This window comes from Salvelinus alpinus, chromosome 11 (assembly GCF_045679555.1).
Source record: "Salvelinus alpinus chromosome 11, SLU_Salpinus.1, whole genome shotgun sequence".
Lineage (NCBI taxonomy): Eukaryota > Metazoa > Chordata > Actinopteri > Salmoniformes > Salmonidae > Salvelinus > Salvelinus alpinus.
Genome location: NC_092096.1, coordinates 48,815,284 through 48,835,440, shown reverse-complemented (window position 1 = coordinate 48,835,440; position 20,157 = coordinate 48,815,284). Strand labels below are relative to the sequence as shown.

The following is a 20,157-nucleotide window of genomic DNA, read 5'->3' as shown; positions in this document are numbered from 1 at the left end:
CATAAGTAGATGACCTTCCAAAAATATAGAACATTACACAAGGGATATACAATTTTCTTCTTGCATCAGTAAGCTATGAATCAACAACCCTGTTTTGTGTTGCTAAATCTGTTTTACCCACAACCCCACTGGATTCAATAAAGGATAACGAAGCAACAATTGTACATTTAATTCAGATCGCGTACATAGATACATTCCAAGATACAAGAAACACCTGTAAGAAAATAGACAGTTTGAAATTTAGCTACACCTTGAGGGGATATTGCTTGCTTGTTTACAAAGTATAGAAAAGTATTGCCAAGAAAAAATGTCTATACTGTATATCTAATGGTACAAGAGTTAAGTAGCGATTCATATTTACAGGATAGCAAGCACCTCATGGAACAAGTCTTTTGTTGAAGATCAATACTGCAATTCAATAAGGTCCAGAACAATTACAGAGACTGGATGCACACAAGCCTACATAATTTTTATATACATACAAAAAACAGACAATACTGCATTTACATGGCAGGGACAGGTTGACTGTAAGAAGTTGTCTCAATCCTCAGCCCAATTGAATTCTCATGTAGTTCTTTTAGTTATTGAATATATGGGCTCTCTATGGCCACATTGTCCCTGGTAGTTAATTAAAATAGTCCTGTGAAGCGTGATAAGTTCCAGACAGAAACGATGTATGTGGTTAAACCCCCCCCCCCCCCCCCTGGTAAAAGGGGGTGACCTTTTACCAGGAAGATGTAGCAAACACATTGAACGATTATATACTTTTCTGTACATATGAAAAATGTCACCTTGTCATGGCAACCAATGTTTCAAACCCAATATATATGAGATTCGAGAAAGCACTTGGGATTGAATTAATTTCCCGATTGAGCCGACAAATGGAAGCGGTTAACGTGAATGCAGTCTCCGCTAGCATGGCAACGTTGTCTTTAAATGTCAATCGGGCTACAACGCAGAACTTTACGAACTGAATCGAGCCCGTAGTCTTCACGGTTTAAAACACTAATGTATTTACAGAGTGTTGCCCGTCGTCTCCTTGGTCTTCAGCCGCATAAAACATGAAGTGTTCAGTTAGCCAACAGAGGGTTCAGAATATAGATAAAGGATACATCCACTGATGTTTTTTCCTGTCTGTTTGGATGGAGCTCAGCGTAGCATCACGAGAGATCATGGAAAAGTTGAGGGATAGAGGGGATATAGGCTCTATAGTAAATATAAGTTCACACGTTACAACAATGTGTGTCTACGTTTGCACTCGTATGAACACTACTCTACACCAGTGTCCCTCAACATGGTCCAACCACCTCCCAGCCACCCAGAAATGACAATCGGGCAGACCAGACAAAGGCATGGTGGGCCAGTCCAGCCATTTCTAGTCCCAATCCACCCACCCTCACCCAGTGTTCTATCCTGTCATACCATGGTCTCAGACCCTGAGCCCTTGCCTGTGAAGAAGTCCCAAAAATGACTTGTATGACTAGGAGAGGGTTTCTCTTTCTCCTCCTGGGGTGTCTGCCTCACCCAGATACTGTTTTCCCCCTGTCCTCCCAGGCTGGAGCATGAGGCAGCCCCCATGGTGAAGCTCAGACCTTCGCCCAGCGGAGCCCTCCGTTCCTGGGCATGGTGTTGGCTGTCCTCTGGGTGGACTCTGGAGCTACTGGAGGGCTGGGCCAGACTCAGTAGGTTGTGGTGGGAGTGGAACTGTCTCATCTGACCAATGGACTTGGACGGGGTCTCGTTGGAACCTGGTGAGGGAGAGGTTTTATTTTTATTAAGATCTCTTTTAGTCCTGAATTGGACTAATCTTCCAAGAGTCCTTAAACATTAAAATACAAGTTATAATACGATCACATTTTCACATAACACACTGTTACAGACATAATACACTGACATATTGACCAGATAAATACTCTAAACAGTCTGAAAATATAGATTGATTCCTTCATCTACCATAGTCCTGCACAACCTTCCAATTTATTATATTTGGGGGAAAAAATGTTTGAAAGTATTTCTTGAAAGGTTTCCGGTTTGCTCAGATAAGTGATTCAATTTCTTTATTGAATCGAAATGTTATTTTGCCTATTTGTCTTTTATGTCTAACACAGATGGTGGACAATCTATTCCTAGCATTTACTGAATGACTGTCTCTTACCAACTGAATACTATTGTGAATGGAGTTTGGCTGTTTTAAATAGTGTACATTGTGAAATAAAATAAGCATTTTTTTTTCTCCAATTATCTTGTTGATTGATGACCAACCGAGAGCATTGTGCACGACTACAACAGAATTACCATATCTCCACCTTAAAACAATCCTTGCTGCTTCTGTTCAGTCTGCATCCTCCTAATTTCACTTGCTGATGAATTTCCCCAGACCACAGAACAGTAGTTCACCTGACTCCCAATTAATGCCTGGGTTGTTTGCTTAAGAATCTTTCCCGGTAAATATTTAGCTATCCTTCTGATCATGCATGCAGTTGTAATTTTTTTTTTTTACATTGAGTTATTTGAGACGACCACGATAAGCAGTTGTCTAGCTGGACCCCTAGTAGTTTGGTTTCTGACACTCAATTTGTACACACTCCATACTTAATTGTATCACATTCTGTGTTGACCTTTTCCTGGTGGAACAGACCAACATAACCTTGGTTTTCTTGGTGTTCAAAACAAGTTTGTTCCAGCAAACCCACTCTCTGATATTTCCCAGATCTACTTGTAGAGCTTGGTGTACCTGTTGAACCGATTATCTTGCTGTATAAATTGTAGTTTAATCTGCAGATATAGTAGCTTGAGTTTCAGATAAGACATAAGGAAGGTCGTTGGTATATATTAAGTAAAGAAGTGGCCCAAGGCAGCTGCCCTGCGGTATTCCACAGTTTAAATCACGAGGGGAAGAAAATGACCCATTGATATAGGTGGACTGTTTCCCATCAGTTAGATATGATTGTACCCAATTCAATGCTGCCTCCTTAAACCCATAATGAAATCATTTTGACAAAATTATTTCATGATCCACAAAATGAAATGCACTAAAATCTAAAAGTAGTACATCCACAAACCTGCTATTGTCTATAGCATAGAGCCTCTGGTCAGTCATGTCAACCAATTCAGTGGTAGTGGATTTTTTGTTGTTGCAATAAGCATGCTGATTGGCTGTGATCAGATCATTCTTTTCCATGTACTCCCATATGTGTCCACTCACAATACCGTCCAATATCTTACTGAATGAAGGGAGTAGACTAATTGGTCAACTATTGGCAGGAGTAATGGGATCTTTGCTGTCTTTCAGGGTTGTACACAGTTTAGCATGCTTCCATATATTTGGAAATGTCCCCTTTTCCAATGATCCAATTAAATATGTATTTCAAAGGAGCTGCAATCTGGGGAGCAGCATAGCGAAGTAAAAAATTGTCCATAAGATCATAACCAAATTTACCATTGGGTAATAACGTCAATAGGATGATTGGCAAAATCAGCTGGTTTTGTTATTGTTCTGCCCTCACCCTCCACACTAGATGGGCATGATGAGATAGATGTACCAAGTAAGCCTTTAACTGTATTCCATACCTTTTTAGAATCATTTTTACAATCAATAAAAGCATTGTTGTAAAATGTAAAAAAAATCTTACGATTGAATTTAACTGCATAATTACGTAGTGTTCTACAATTCTGTTCATCAATTTCCAGTTTAGATTTGGCTGCTAAGACTTCTGCCATATTTTTGGAGAAAATGTCTCACCCAATCCATGGAAATGGACAAGCCCCAACTGTACTCTTTCTTACTGGGGCATGATGGTCCGTTACCTCAGTGAGCAAATCAATAAAACATTCTGAAGCGTGATTTAAATCATCCTCTAGATAAATCAGCTCCCACGGTACAGCAGCCAAATCATTTTGAAATAGATTATGATGAAATGTTTTAACATTTCTCTTGACCAAAATCCTTGGGGGTTTCTTTGGAACCGTGGTGTTCATGGTTATGGTCACAATATTATGGTCTGTCCAGCCCACTGGCATTGATCTGGCTCTTAAGATATCGGACCCTTTTTTCCAATTTTCGCCTAAAATGACATACCCAAATCTAAATGCCTGTAGCTCAGGCCCTGAAGCAAGGATATGCATTTTCTTGGTTAAGCATTGCAATGGTATATTACAGAAGATCAGATCAATGCACGTGTCCGAACGTTGACCTAACTTAGTTCATGATACTAATAGTATCATTCACAATTTGTTTCAAACCACAGCTCTCGGGATATCTAATTTTTTTAGTTCTATTTGAACTATTATGATCCTTCCAATTTATATTAATATCACCCAAGATAAATACATCTCTGTTACTATCTGTGGCCTGGTCAAACCCAGTGCATAAGTCATCCAGATAGGACACCTTAGAGCTAGGAGGTCTGTACACACATCCTACCAATGTGGGTGCCTGGTGAGGCAGATGTACTTGAGCCCATAGTGCCTCTATTTGACATACATTAAGGTCATCCCTCCTCTTTAAATGTATATTATTCTGAATGTACAGTGCTACACCCCCACCATTCCTACTCCTGTCCCTTCTAAGTAGACGATATCCATTAATGTTCATTTGCCCATCTTTTACAGATGCATCCAAATGCATTTCGGTCAAAGCTAAAATATGAATATTATTTATGTTGACCAAGTAAAAAAATTTAATGTATTTTGTTAGGAAGGCTACATACATTAACCTGAGCTATATGCAGCCCTTTCCTTATCAAGTGGAGATCAATAGAGTATGTATTCGTTATAGTTGAAGTTGTCATGATACACTACAACACACAAACTCAGATTTGAACATTGGATTAAAATAGCCAGGGAGTTACTCTCGAGTCCCGATACAGTTTCCCATTGATGTAAAGTTTATCCATCACCAAGGAAACTCGTTGGTTCAGGCAATGCTTTTCTTTCATGATGGGATACAGTTTTTTTCTCTTTTCATTTATCTCCGTGGGGGAAGTGATCATTCATTCCAAAATCAGTGTTTCTGAGTTCTCTGCCCCTGCTCTTTGCCATTTCCTTAAGAATTAAAAAACCTGCAATAATAGCCTATGGCCTTTTCCCAGAGGCCTCTGGGAAAAGACTAAGGACTCTGGAGAGGACTCTGGAGAAAGTGGACATTCTAAGGACTCTGGAGAGGACTCTGGAGAAAGTGGACATTCTAAGGACTCTGGAGAAAGTGACATTATGCACGACATCTGTGGGCAGTTTCAGTTGAGTTAACATAAAGTCTCGGACAGTGTCCTCACAGCCTCTGCTGTTGTCATTCTCCGGTCTCCCTGAAAAGATGAGATTGTCCCGCATTGATCGACACTGTACATCAAGCAAGGTTTCTTTAAGTTGTTTGTTCCCCCTTTGCACCACCTCCACCTTGCCATGAATAGAGTCCACAGTACCTTTCAGCACCGTGTTCTCCTTCCTTAGATCAATCTGACATTGGCTGAATTCTAGACTGGCACATAATGCATTGATGTCCTCTCGTAGTATATCCAATATATCAAGTTTGGCAAGACTTTCATTGATGGATTTCAACAAGTCAACATCCATATCCGTAAACCTCTCCCAACTCGCGCCCTTCTTGCTTGGGGATGGTTTGATGCCATCGTTGATACCGCTTGGCCAACTTGGCTTTGGTTTGTTTTGTTGATTGGGTTTGTTGTCCTTAACAGTGCTTGAATTCTCCAAAACCAGCGACATTGTATTATTAGAATGTTACTTTGTTATTACAATGTTATCACGCTCTTACTATACTGATCTTATTATTCTGTTAAGGCCCACCCCCCCACATGAAAACGTTTAATCATAATCATATCACAATCAACTTTTAACAGTTGAATGTACAGAAATATTTAAAAAAATATATATATATATATATATATATATTTTATTAGAATATGCAAATTAGTCGATGTTAAGTAAATATGCCTCACCTTGGCTCAACCATAACCCTAACTTTAACCCTAGCTGGATGTTGCATACCAACAGAGCTCATAAAGGTGTAGTGACCCCATAAATATCGATGACTCTTGTCCCGCTGAGTACACTGAACAAAAATATAAATGCAACGTGCAACAATTTCAACGATTTTACTGAGTTACAGTTCATATGAAATCAGTCAATTGAAGTAAATTAATTAGATGCTGATGGATTTCACGACTGGGAATACAGACATACATCTGTTGGTCACAGATACCAACAACAACATAAAAGGTAGGGCCATGGATCAGAAAACCAGTCGGTATCTGGTGTGACCACCATGTCTCAAGCAGCGCAACACATCTCCTTCGCAGAGACTTAATCAGGCTGTTGATTGTGGCCTGTGGAATGTTGTCCCACTCCTCTTTAACAGCTGTGCGAAGTTGCTGGATAATGGATGGAAACAGAACACGCTCTTGTACACGTAGATCCAGAGCATCCCAAACATGCTCAATGGGTGACATGTCTGGTGAGTATGCAGGCCATGGAAGAACTGGGACATTTTCAGCTTACAGGAATTGTGTACAGAGCCTTGCGACATGGGACCATGCATTATTATGCTGAAACATGGGGGTGATGTCGGCGGATGAATGGCACGACAATGGGCCATTCTCGTCACGTATCATTGTGCGTTCAAATCGCCATCGATAAAATGCAATTGTGTTCGTTATCCGTAGCTTATGCCTGCCCATACCATAACCCCACCGCTTGCCCACATGACGCCATACATGCCTTCTGCCCAGTACAGTTGAAACCGAGATTCTTCTCGAGCGTGAAGAGCACACTTCTCCAGCATGCCAGTGGCCATTGATGGTGACCATTTGCCCACTGAAGTACAACACCAAACTGCTGTCAGGTCAAAACCCTGGTGAGAACGACAAGCATGCAGATGAGCTTCCCTGAGACGGTTTCTGAAAGTTTGTGCAGAAATTCTTCGGTTGTGCAAACTCACAGTTTCATCAGCTGTCCGTGTGGCTGGTCTCAGACGATCCCGCAGGTGAAGAAGCCGGATGTTGCGGACCTGGGCTGGCGTGGTTACACAAGGTCTGTAGTTGTGAGACCAAATTCGTACCACCAAATTCTCTAAAATTATGTTGGAGGCAGCTTATGGAAGTTAACATTAAATTCTCTGGCAACAGCTCTGGTGGACATTCCTGCAGTCAGCATGCCAATTGCACACTTCCTCAAAACTTGAGACATCTGTGGCATTGTGTTGTGTGACAAAACTGCACATTTTAGAGTTGCATTTTATTGTCCCCAGCACAAGGTGCACCTGTGTAATGATCGTGCTGTTTAATCAGCTTCTTGATATGCCACACCTGTCAGGTGGATGGATTATCTTGGTAAAGGGGAAATGCTCACTAACAGGGATGTAAACAATTGTGTGCACAAAACTTCAGAGAAATAAGCTTTTCGTGCATATGAAACATTTCTGGGATCTTTCATTCCAGCTCATGAAACATGGGACCAACACTTTACATGTTGCGTTTATATTTTTGTTCAGTGTAGTATACCTGCTGATGGTATTGTAACTGAAATCCAACCCCTTTATATACCGTATGTGTGACTTAACTTTCCTGTTGTGGTTGTGTCTACCTGCTATGGGTGTAATAAAAGAAGTGGGACCCTGTAAGAATAAGTAACTTCCTTTTCCTGTTGTGGTGGTGTCAGAAGACATCCAGGACGCTGTTTAAACCTAATCAAACCTGAACCTTAACCTAAACCTGATCTTAAACCTAAACTCGATGACTTACGTTTCTTGTTGTTATGGTGGCGTTGGAGGATGTCGAGGTTGAGGAACACCTCTGTGGTCAGCCTGCTGTCCCCGGGCTCGTCGGGGTTGAAGAATTGCGAGGGGGGCTCCAGTGGTGACAGGCTACCACTAGACGCCCCTACAGAGTCCAGAGATGCCCCCGTGTCCCGCCGACCCCCCGCTGTGTCTACCGTCTCCACCGTCAGGTGACTGCCACTGTGGGAGGAGGAGAGTAGGGGAAGGAAAGGAGAGGAATGAGAGAGAGGGAAAAAAGGGGAAGGAGAGCAAGCAGAGGGAGTAGAGATTAGAGTTCTTTGTTATCCACTTTGCAAAAAGTCTTGCAGCGCCACAAATAGAGATATTGAAACACACTCAATAAACACACAACACTGAGACTCAGAGACAACTGAAGTGCTGATCCAGAATCAGTTTAGCCTTTTAGATCATAGTAAATAAGAATATATGGACAGGGGGGGACCTACTCCGAGACTGTATGTAAATATGGGCCCTGAAGTGTACACCTACCTGAGTTTCCTGCGGAGGAGATAGTCGATGATGTCAGGATCTGTCTGGATGAGACTCATCAGCACCTCCTGCTGGAGCTCTGCTGACACCTGGGGAGAGGAGGACAGGAGGGTGACACACACACGCTCGCGCATGCTAACACGCACAGTGGTGTAAAGTACTTTAAAGTGCTACTTAAGTCGATTTTTTTGTGGTATCTGTACTTTGCTATTTATATTTTTGGACAACCTTTACTCCACTACATTCCTAAAGAAAATAATGTACTTTTTACTCCATACATTTTCCCTGACACTCAAAAGTACTCGTTACATTTCGAATGCTTAGCAGGACAGGAAAATGGTCCAATTCACACACTTATCAAGGGAACATCCCTGGTCACCCCTACTTCCTCTGATCTGGCGGACTCACTAAACACAAATGCTTTGTTTGTGAATTATGTCTGAGTGTTGGAGTGTGCTCCTGGCTATCTGTAAATGTAAAAAAAAACTGAAATCCACCCCCCCTCCCGATCCACACACTCCAACTACCGTGAACAGTCGCCTGTAGTTCTGTATAAGGTGAAGGGTGACGTTGATGATGGCAGTGCTGTCCTCAATGCCCATGGCATGGGGACTCATCTCCCTGTCCCCTCCGCCCCTCTCCCCCTGCAGCAGGTTGGGACCAAAGATCACCGCCAGGTTGGTTGCTGTCATCTTATTGCCGGGGAACTGCAGGTAAAGAGAGGGATGAGATGGGGAAAGAGAAGGAGAGAGCTATAGAGAGAGAGAGGTTAGGGGAAAGACCGCATATTAGGTCTACCTACTGTGTAGGCTAGGCTAGTTAGTGTAGAGCTACAGAAAGAGAGAGGCGTTAGGAGACGGTATATAATATAGAAAGGGTCCGGTGAGACAGAGAAACCGAAACAGGAGAGAGAGAGGGTTAAGACAACCCAAAATCTATTATGTGCTCTCCTCTTGAGAGAGAGAGAAGGTAACGTGTTGATGACGGACAGAAGAAGCAGACAAACTGACAGAAAAAAATATGGACAGATGAACAGAATGATAGACAGTCCCATGACACACAAACACGGATCCCCCCCACACTTCCCCCTCACCCCACATTGGGACTAACCTCCTGGTGCTGTGGTCCTGTGGTGTCCTGTGCGTGGCTCTGTACGGTGTGTAACAGGGTGAGGAGGCGGAGCAGAGTATCACAGTTACAGGGGGGTAACAGGTAGAGCAGCTGCTGGAGGTACAGGAGCTGGTCTGTCCCTCGCAGAACTGAAAGAGAGAGAGAGAGAGAGAGAGAGAGAAGAGACCTTGTTGAGCACCTTTTGAATTTACCAGTAGAAAATGATAGCGGTTGCATTCGTATGGCTAGTGTGTGTCGTATGGGTTACTGTGTGCGTGCCCCTTACGGTTGGCGTGAAGGAAGGCAGCGTAGAGCTCTCTTGGCAGTAGAGGGTCGGGCATGTCTCTGAGGAACTCCTTCAGTAATGCCGCTACATCGTGAACACTGTGCTCCTCATCCAAACACACGTCTGTCCCTATGTCAAAGTCCTCACGCAGCTAGGTGGGGCAAACACACATCAGCACCATATCAGAGCGCGCACACACTCACACACACTAGAACGAGCAGACACACACACACTTAAAAGGCAGTGGCAACAGATACACACACACAAGAATGCACAGTTCGAGGCAGCACCCATGTGAGAGTCAATACACACACACACACACACACACACACACACACACACACACACACACACACACACACACACACACACACACACACACATCAAAACCAGACACATACACAAATAAGTTCACATGCACCGGCCACACACACAGTATAAGGTCAGTTTCCCATGTGACGCATTTCTTTTTAAACAGGAAATGACAGGGATCAACGGCCCTGAGTACAAAGTACACAGCTGAAGAGAAGTACACCTGCCACAACATCAACACACTGGCTAGTACTACCGAGTAGGGATAAATAACTACTGTATGAAGTGAAGGTAATGCACAACTCTGCTGTAGTTGGGCTAACGTTTGTGTAATATGGAGAGCAAATGTACATCGACACACTGGCTAGTAAATAGGTCTAAAGCAGGGGAGAGCTAACTGTAATGTTGAAGACATGAACATTTATGCGTGGAGAGCAAAAAGACTCACCTGCCGAACTCTCTTTTTGGAGCTCCCAACACGAAAGATCCCCACAGTTTGTAGACCTGTGGAGAAGGAGAGAATGCCACTTCAGATTATTGTGAAAGAGCAAGATCTCTCAATATTCTATCCCATATATTTTACACTTTATAATTGTCAGAGAGGTGGTTCAATGAACCACACTCGCATGATGAGTGACCTTGCTTGAGACCGGAAGACTTACGTTGGTTCCCCTGAGCTAATGCCTTAGCTAGATGGGCTAACATAGTCACATCAGCAGACCTCTGTGTCTCACCGTGTCTCTCTATGTGGCAGCAGCACCTCTCCAACACACGGGGAACCTGTCTATAGATGGGGTTGAGGCTCAACTTGGTCTGGGTCCGCCCCCCGGCACCTGCTGCAGTCTTCTTCAGCTCCAGCTCTGCAGGGTGGGACAGCTGCAGCGCCTCCAACAGGCGGGACTGACTCTCGACAAGATCTGAGATGGAGTCCACTGACAGGCCACCCTGTCGGAGGGAGAAGGGGAAGGCAGGAGGAGAGGGAGGGAGAGATTAAGCATTTCAAGTTCAAGTTTCAAAACCTTTAGGAGTTGATTAAAAGGGAGAGTGAAAAACAGAGGTGAGGGAAAAAGGATGAGAAAAGAGTAGGAGAGAAACGATAGTAGGAACGAAGAGAGGGAGACAGAAGAGAGTGAGGAGCAGAGGGAAGAGATGAGAGACAGAGGGAAGGAGAGTGGAACATTAGGGAAGTATGGATGAGAAGGAAGGAGAGGGAGTGAAGGAACAGAAGAACGAGGGAGTGAGAGGATAAACAGAAGGGTGATGGAGAAGGGGGTACAGGTAAAGGGAAAGCAAAATGATTTCAACAATATTTTTCCTGGCTTTCAAAAAAGATTTCCATTAGTTGATCATGTAACAAAATTCTGCCAGTTGCCGTGAAAACTTTCTTGTAAAACTATCCAGTTAATCTTGGGATGAGTATGACATTTTTCCTGGATAACATAATGAGGTAGATTTTATTTTAAGAGAAATTATACAAATGGAGTTTTAAGTTTTCATTTTTGGGAAAAATGTTCTGGGTTTTTTCAGGATAGTTTTCTCATGACTAATTATATGATTTATTTAGTGCATTAGGTCTTTATTACTCCAGTATGAGCACAGAACAATACTTGTCAGTAGAGCGGAGAAAAAGCCTCCCCAACCCAAAACATCTTCCCGCGGACATGATCTCAATAATCGAAAGCAGTTTCCTCTCTACTTCCCTTCCTCTGTTTTGATTTGAAGGTTTTTCAGTTTTCCAAGTAAATCTGAATAAGACGTGTAAAAAGCGTCGCAAAACCAAATTATTATTCACCTCAACTGTCTTGTATCTATCTCTTAGACGTAGAAATTACAATCGCACACAAATCTCCCATCAACATCAATAAATCATTTATTACACATAATTCAAGTTATGCATGAGTAACCTGGTCCCAGATTTATGTGTGCTGTCTCTTATTGTCTTTGTCACGTTTGGCAGCACATGCAGTAAATTGCTTATGTTAGGTTCAGGCCCTAATTAATGGGTGCATCTCAATAGCCTCAAACATGCCTTCCTCCACTAGTCTCCATCCCTTCATTCTGTTCTGACGTGGAATGACTACAGACAAACACTCAGTGAAAACAAATACAGTATCAGGTCCCGCTAACCCTGGCTAGTAATGACAGTGTGTTGGAGTCACCAGCAGAGATGGTGTCTGAGCTCTCACCCAGCAGGACAGCAGGTTAGAGCGCAGCACGATACAGACATTAACATAGCAGGGGCTCAACTTAAATACACACACACGGACTACGCCCCAAATGCATGCACGAATGTGCACACCGTTTTTGCTCTGCTAATATTTTTACTGTGCTGCTGCAGCAAACAACGGTCGGACTCCATACCAGGAAAATGAATTGATTGTGCGAATGATTGTGAATGGAGAGACAGCCAGACAGAGGGCAGACAGATTTAACTGAATGTTCCCTTCGTGCGTGTGTCTCCCGTGGCACCCGATTCCCTATATTGTGCGCTACTTTTGCACGATACGGAGCCATTTGGAATGCAGACCTTTTTTTCATTTCCCAATATCAACGTTGATTACCAGGGTCGAGGTTCTGAGAGAGTAACACCGATAGTCATCGTTGAACTTCTACACCCCAGATTTCTGTTGAAGTTGGCTATATTGTTATCGTGTTCAAATAAAACAACTCAAGATGTATTTTTGAACGGATATGTTTGGATCCGTTTCACCTACGTCACTGTATTTCACAGTTCTCAGGCCTGAGGTATGTGCTGGCTAGTACGTTCAAGTGCCAAAAGCATACAATAGAAATGTTTGATTGTCTTGGAGGAGATATGCCAGCGTGGTCATGCTTTGAAACCGTAGTTTGAAGTCGACAAGTCATGGTTGACAAATGTTTGTTGGATGTTCGACTGCTCTTTTGATAGCCGAAGAGAGGTCCGCGTATTTCAGACCAAAGTAAAGCCCAGACATAGAGACAAGCGTCTACATCTACTTGTCTCTGTGTGTGTGTGTGTCTCTGTGTGTGTATGTGTGTGTGTGTGTGTGTGTGTGTGTGTGTGTGTGTGTGTGTGTGTGTGTGTGTGTGTGTGTGTGTGTGTGTGTGTGTGTGTGTGTGTGTGTGTGTGTGTGTGTGTGTGTGTGTGTGTGTGTGTGTGTGTGTGTGTCTCTGTGTGTGTATGTGTGTGTGTGTGTGTCTGTGTGTGTGTGTGTGTGTGTGTGTGTGTGTGTGTGTGTGTGTGTGTGTGTGTGTGTGTGTGTGTGTGTGTGTGTGTGTGTGTGTGTGTGTGTGTGTGTGTGTGTGTGTGTCTGCGCTCTCCAACTCACCCGTCTCTGCACTCTAGCTTTCTTATCCAGGAACCTGGGTGACAGTGGCTTGCTGTGCAACGCCAGTGCTGCCGATGATGATGAGGATGTAGCACCGCTGAAGGGTGATGAAGACGTGCTACAGAGGGGTTTGTTCCCGTTGCTCTGCTGTTGTTTCTCAGCCCGGAACCTCAGGACGCTGGCCTCGAGATCAAGGCAGTCTCTCCGGCTCTCCTTCAGAGCAAATCAAATCCAACTTTATTTAAAGTGCTTTTATAGTCAATCACAACACACTTTACAGGAAATAGACCTAAAGTAAAAGTGTATTTTCTAGTGTGCGGTTTTTACACTTGTATTTGGATACATGTTGTTTTCTGTATTTTTTTTTTTAATACACTTCATAGTAAAATAATCTAATGAAGTAGATGAACAAAAAAAACCTTCAGAGCATCCTGACGCTGCTTGTATGCCCGGTCGTTGGCTATCGCCTGCGAAAGAGGGATGCCAAACGCCTTGGCGGCTGTCTCTGTGGGATGATGGAAAAGGTAAAAAGAGGTATGGATGGAGGAAAAGAGATTGGGATAGATAGGGAAGGAAAGAGGGAGGAACAGATATTTCATTTCAGTAGCATTTCAACTATCTACTAACCCTAACCCTAACCTTAACCCTTATCCTAACTCCAAACTTCAAAATAGACATTTATGACCCATCTACACATAATACCCCATCATGACAAAGTGAAAACATGTTTTTAGAAATTTTTAGAAATTAAATATCTCATTTACATACACATTCACACCCATGAGTCAGTACTTTGTAGAAGCACCTTTAGCGGCGATTACAGCTTTGAGTTTTTGCTTTGCACAATCTGGATTTTCTCCCATTCCTCCTTGCAGATTTTCTCAAGCTCGGTTAACTTAGATGGGGAGCGGCAGTGAACAGGAATCTTCAACTCTTTCCACAGATTTTCAATGGGATTCAAGCCTGGGCTTTGGCTGGGCCACTCAAGGACTTTCACATTCTTGTTCTGAAGCCATTCCAGCGTTGCTTTGGCAGTATACCTTTGGTTATTGTCATGTTGGAATGCAAATCTTTGCCCCAGTCTAAGGTCATTTGCACTCTGAAGCAGGTTCTCAACAAGGATTTGGCTATATTTGGCTCCATCCATTGTGCCCTCTATCCTTACAAGTCTCCAAGTATCTGCCACTGAAAAGCATCCCCATAGCATGATGCTGCCACCACCATGCTTCATGGTAGGGATGGTGTTAGACAGGTGATGAGCTGTGCCTGGTTTTCTCCATACATATCGCTTTGCATTCAGGCCAGAGAGTTACATTTTTGTCTCATCAGACCACAGCATCTTTTGAATTATGCTCTCAGAGTCTTTTATGTGCCTTTTTGCAAACTTCAGGCGTGCAGTCATGTGCCTTTTTCTCACGAGTGGCTTCTATCTGGCCACTCTCTCCTAAAGCCCAGATTGGTGAAGTGCCATAGAGACTGTTATTTGGCAGCTTCTCCCATTTCAGCCAAGGAACTCTGTAGTTCTGCCAGAGTGGTCATTGGGTTCTTGTTCACCTCCCTGACCGAGGTCTTCCTTGCCCAGTTGCTCAGTTTGGTCGGATGGCCAGGTCTAGGCAGAGTCTGGGTAGTTCTATATTTTTTCAATTTCCCAACACTCTAGACAATGTTTTATACCCTTCCCTAGATATATGCCTCAACACAATTCTATCCCAGAGATCTATGTCCAGTTCCTTGGACTTCATGGTATAGTTTCTGCTCTTATACATGTTATAATCACTTTTGACAGAGTCTTTTTGGCCAAGTCTCTAAGAGCTTTGCACACCTGGATTGTACAATATATGCCCATTACTCTTTTTAAAGTTCTTCAAGCTCTATCAAGTTGGTTGTTGATCATTGCTAGAAGGCTATTTTCAAAACTAGATATAGATTTTCAAGCCACTTTAACTCACGGCTGCAACTAGGCCACTCAGGAACATTGCATGTCATCTTGGCAAGCAACTCCAGTGTAGATTTGGCCTTGTGTTTTAGGTTATTGTCCTGCTGAAAGGTGAATTTGTCTCCCAGTGTGTGTTAGAAAAAAGACTGAAGCAGGTTTTCTTCTAGGATTTTACCTGTGCTTAGCTATATTCCATTGCTTTTTATCCTGAAAAACTCCCTAGTCCTTGCCAATGACAAGCATACCCATAACATGATGCAGTCACCATGCTTTAAAATATGAAGAGTGGTACTCAGTGATGTGCTGTGTTGGATTTGCCCCAAACATTACACTTTGTATTCAGGGCAAAACATATATTTTTTTGCAGTACTACTAAAGTTCCTGGTTGCAAACAGGATGCGTGTTTTGAAATATTTGTTATTCTGTACAGTCTTCCTTCTTTTCACTCTGTCATTTAGGTTAGTATTGTAGAGTAACTAGAATGTTGTTTGATCCATCCTCCGTTCTCATATCACGACCATTAAACTCTGTAACTGTTTTAAAATCACCATTGGCCTCATGGTGAAATCGGTGAGCATATTTCTTCTTCTCTGGCAACTGAGTTAGGAAGGATGCCTGTGTCTTTGTAGTGACTGGGTGTATTAATACACCATCCAAAGCCTAATTAATAACTTCACCATGCTCAAAGGGATATTCAGAGGGATATTTGTTACACATCTACCAATCGGTTCCCTTCTTTGCAAGGCATTGGATAAACCTCCCTGTTCTTTGTGGTTAAATCTGTGCTTGAAATTCACTACTCAATTGAGAGACCTTACAGATAAATGTATGTGTTGAACACAGAATGAGTTCAAGCAACTTATTATGTGATTTGTTAAGCATATTTTACTCCTGAACTTATTTAGGCTTGGCATAACAAAGGGGTTGAATAATTATTGACTCAATATATTTCAGCTTTTCATTATTATTTGTTTTTTTAATTTCAACAAACAAAATTCCCCTTTGACATTATGGGATATTGTGTGTAGATTGGTGACAAGAAATCTCAATTTAGTCCATTTTAAATTCAGGCTGTCACACAATAAAATGTGGGAAAAAATAAAGGCATATGAATACTTTATGAAAGCACTGTACATGTAAACAGGGGTAATGGTGACCAGTAGCAGTATAAATAGATAGATATAATGGTAATGGAAATCAATAATCAATGAACAGTAGTGTAATGGTAGTAATAAATTGAATCAATGATCATCAGCAGCGTAGCTGTGAGGGGTTGTGTGTGTGTGGGTGTAAGTTTGTGGCATCAGCAATGAGTGTGTGAGTGAGGATGTATGTGAGTGTGTGTATGTGAGTATGTGTGTGCGAGTAAGAGTGACAGTGAGGGTGTGTGTGTTTGAGTGGGTAGAGAGCTGTGGATGAGCATAGAGCCCAGTGTGTATAGTCTGTGGGAGAGAGAGAGCAGTAGCCATTTAACAGTCTGACGGCCAGGGGATAGAAGCTGTTTAGGAGTCTGTTTGTCTGAGCTTTGATGCACCGGTATTGTCTGCTGGACGGGAGCATGGAGAACAGTCCATGCCTCAGGTGGCTGGAGTCTTTGGCAATTTGTCAGTCTTTCTCAGATACCGCCTAGCATGTGCATATGGCTGGGAGCTCACCACCAGGGATGTGCTAACCTGTCCGCACCCCCCTCTGTAGGGCCTTCCTGTCGGTGATACAACCAGTCAGAATGCTCTCGATGGTGTAACTGTAAAGATTCTTGAGGATCTTAGGGGCCATGCTAAATAGTTTCAGCCTCCTGAGGGAGAAGAGCCAATGGTGTGCCTTCTTTGTGACTGTGTTGGTGTGAGAGGACCATGTTAAGTCCTCAGTGATGTGGACACCAAGGAACTTGAAGCTCTTGACCCTCCCCATTGCGGCCTACCACCGTCGTGTCGTCAGCAAACTTGATGATGGAGTTGGAGTTGTGCGTGGCCACACAGTTGTGGGTAAACAGGGAGTACAGGAGGGGGCTGAGCACACACCCCTGGGGGGCCCCAGTGTGGAGGTTGAGGGTCAGCGTGGCGGAGGTGTTGTTGCCTACTCTCACCACCTGGGGTAGGTCGGTCAGGAAGTCCAGAATCCAGTTGCAGAGGAAGGTGTTCAGTCCCAGGATCCTGAGCTTTTCCAACAGTCTGACTGTGAACATTTGTACGAAAACCAAATTAAGGAAGACATAGACGCTATTAAAAACAACTGAAATGGCAATATGAAAATAAATGGGTGAAGGAGATTAATCCCAATCCCAAATGGAGAACCTTTTGTTTGATTAAGAGTGCATTTGTGTGTGAGAGATATATTATGTACAACCTACCAAAAGCAAAAGAAAGATCGCTATGTGCACAGGTAAGATCAGCGATATTGCCCCTGCTATTGAAACAGGTAAGATCAGCGATATTGCCCCTGCTATTGAAACAGATCGCTATTGTGGTGAAATGGAAGAGGAAAGACTATGTAACTATTGTGACCTCGGAGAGATCGAGAATGATATTCATTTTATCCTCTATTGCCGTTTTTACCACAATATACGCTTGTCCTTATTCCAGAAAGCCCATCAGATATACCCTGGCATTATGTGGCTGAGCGATGAAGGGACAGAATTTATTTTTTTGTCCATTGTGTATTTCTGTTTGCTGAATTTTTTGATAAAGCCCGGAATAAAAGAAAAAGGGCGACCTATAACTATAGTGAACAAAAATATAAACGCCACATGCAACAAACTCAAAGATTTTACTGAGTTACAGTTCATAAAAAGAAATCAGTCAATTGAAATAAATTAGCCGTAATCTATGGATTTCACATGACTGAGCAGTAGCACAGCCAGGGGGGAGCAAGGCCCAGCCAATCCCAATGAGTTGAGGAAGCCGGATGTGGTGGTCCTGGGCTGGCGTGGTTTCACGTGGTCTGCGGTTGGGAGGCCGGTTGGACGTACTGCCAAATTCTCTAAAACGATGTTTGGCGACTTGTGGTAGAAAAATGAATATTCAATTCTCTGGCAATATCTCTGGTGGACATTTCTGCTGTCAGCATGCCAATTAGACACTACATCAAAACTTGAGACATTTGTGGCATTGCGTTGTGTGACAAAACTGCACATTTTAAAGTGATCTCTTATTGTCCGCAGCACAAGGTGTACCTTTGTAATGATCATGCTGTTTAAACAGCTTATTGATATGCCACACCTGTCAGGTGGTGGATTATCTTGGCAAAGGAGAAATGTTTATTAACAGGGATGTAACCAAATTTGTGCACAAAATTTGAGAGAAATAAGCTTTCTGTGCGTCTGGAAAATTTCTGGGATCTTTTATTTCAGCTCATGAAACATGGGACCAACACTTGATATGTTGCATTCATATTTTTGTTCACCATAAATTATAAAAAATATTTAGCTCCAGACATAGGCATATGTACACTGAGTATACCAAACATTAGGAACACCTTCCTAATATTGAGTTGCACCCCCTTTTGGCCTCAGAACAGCAATTCGTCGGGACATGGACTCTACATTCCACAGGGATGCTGGCCCATGTTGACTCCAATGCTTCCCACAGTTATGTCAAGTTGGCTGGATATCCTTTGGGTGGTGGACCATTTTTGATACACACAGGAAACTGTTGAGTGTAAAACCCCAGCAGCGTTGCAGTTCTTGACACAAACCAGTGTGCCTGTCACCTACTACCATGCCCCATTCAAAGGTACTTAAATATTTTTTCTTGCCCATTCACCCTCTGAAGGGCACACACACACAATCCATGTCTCAATTGTCTCAAGGCTTAAAAATCATTTTTTAACCTGTCTCCTCCCATTCATTTACAATGATTGAAGAAGATTTAACAAGTCACATCAATAAGGGATCATAGCTTTCACCTGGATTAACCTTGTCAGTCTACGTCATGGAAAGAACAGGTGTTCTTAATGTTTGTATACTCAGTGTATATAAATTGTGTGTGGGCCTACAATATATCTCTCTCACTTGAATCTTCTCTTCGTGACAGACCAGGGTTAAATGCCTTCCATTTCATTTTTCTGTATTTATTTATCTGTATTTTAATTGTATTTTTTAAATTATTATTGCTTGGGTAACCTTTTCCACTATTATGTATTTATTTATTTTTCATTCTTTATGCGGTGCGCACTATGCAGAACACCGGAATAATTATCACTGTGAATCATTGTAATGTTTGTTTATGTGTCAATTAATCCCGTAAGGAATGGGTTGCCAACTGGCAATTTGAGTAAACAATTTTTGTTAATGAATGAATTCATATAAAACACACAAGCACACACACACATCCGCACACACTCCTGCTGTGAAGAGTCCGTAAGACCTAAAGCTGGTCAGACATGGGAGACTGGCAGAGTGCCAAGAGGTAAAGCTCTAAGGATAGGTGGATTGAAACTGAAATACCTCTTAAACCTGAAATACACCTCTCTCTTTCTCTGTCTCTGTCTCTGTTGTTTTGACCCTCCCGGCCTCTCCTCTCATCTTTACGCTCTCTCTTTCTCTCCCTCTTTCTTTTTCGTCTCTCTTTTAACTCTCACTCTATCTCTCAAACCCTCCTCGCTCTCCACTCTCTATCATTCTCTCTCTATCTACCACTATTCTCTCTCTCTTGCTAGGTTTCCACCCAATTGGCGTCAGGTTTTCATGCAAATATTCAAAAATCTGCATAAATAAAATATGTACATTTTCCCACCAGTGGCGTTTCCACCAAACTGACTTGTTGTGGATGAAAATCAGTGTGTGATGGCGTAGTGCACAATGTTCATTGTGTTTCCATTGCATTTTCAACTCTACCGATAGTTTTGTCACAAAAACTGCTGCTTTAATAGCAAATGTGTCTACTCTGGTCTTGGCACCTGCTCTCTAGCTAACATATCGTAGATACAA

The 20,157-nt window shown here is 42.6% G+C and overlaps 1 protein-coding gene across 5 annotated transcripts in view; it reads right to left on the bottom strand.

Moving 5' to 3' along the window:
- Positions 1–154: 154 nt before the first annotated feature.
- Positions 155–20,157, bottom strand: part of arhgap36 (Rho GTPase activating protein 36) — an 88,469-nt gene continuing 68,466 nt past the window's right edge. For 2 of the 5 annotated variants that reach the window (XM_071333335.1, XM_071333329.1), the window contains exons 4-13: positions 13,714–13,799; positions 13,295–13,507; positions 10,649–10,931; positions 10,435–10,490; positions 9,675–9,825; positions 9,389–9,537; positions 8,806–9,030; positions 8,279–8,367; positions 7,755–7,969; positions 155–1,748 (exon numbers count right to left, since the gene is read on the bottom strand). In XM_071333335.1, the coding sequence (XP_071189436.1) occupies positions 1,417–1,748; positions 7,755–7,969; positions 8,279–8,367; positions 8,806–9,030; positions 9,389–9,537; positions 9,675–9,825; positions 10,435–10,490; positions 10,649–10,931; positions 13,295–13,507; positions 13,714–13,799 (1,799 nt within the window). In that variant the 3' untranslated portion in view covers positions 155–1,416. The remainder of the gene's footprint in view (positions 1,749–7,754; positions 7,970–8,278; positions 8,368–8,805; positions 9,031–9,388; positions 9,538–9,674; positions 9,826–10,434; positions 10,491–10,648; positions 10,932–13,294; positions 13,508–13,713; positions 13,800–20,157) is intronic. The other 3 variants (XM_071333332.1, XM_071333333.1, XM_071333334.1) reach the window with 3 other exon arrangements.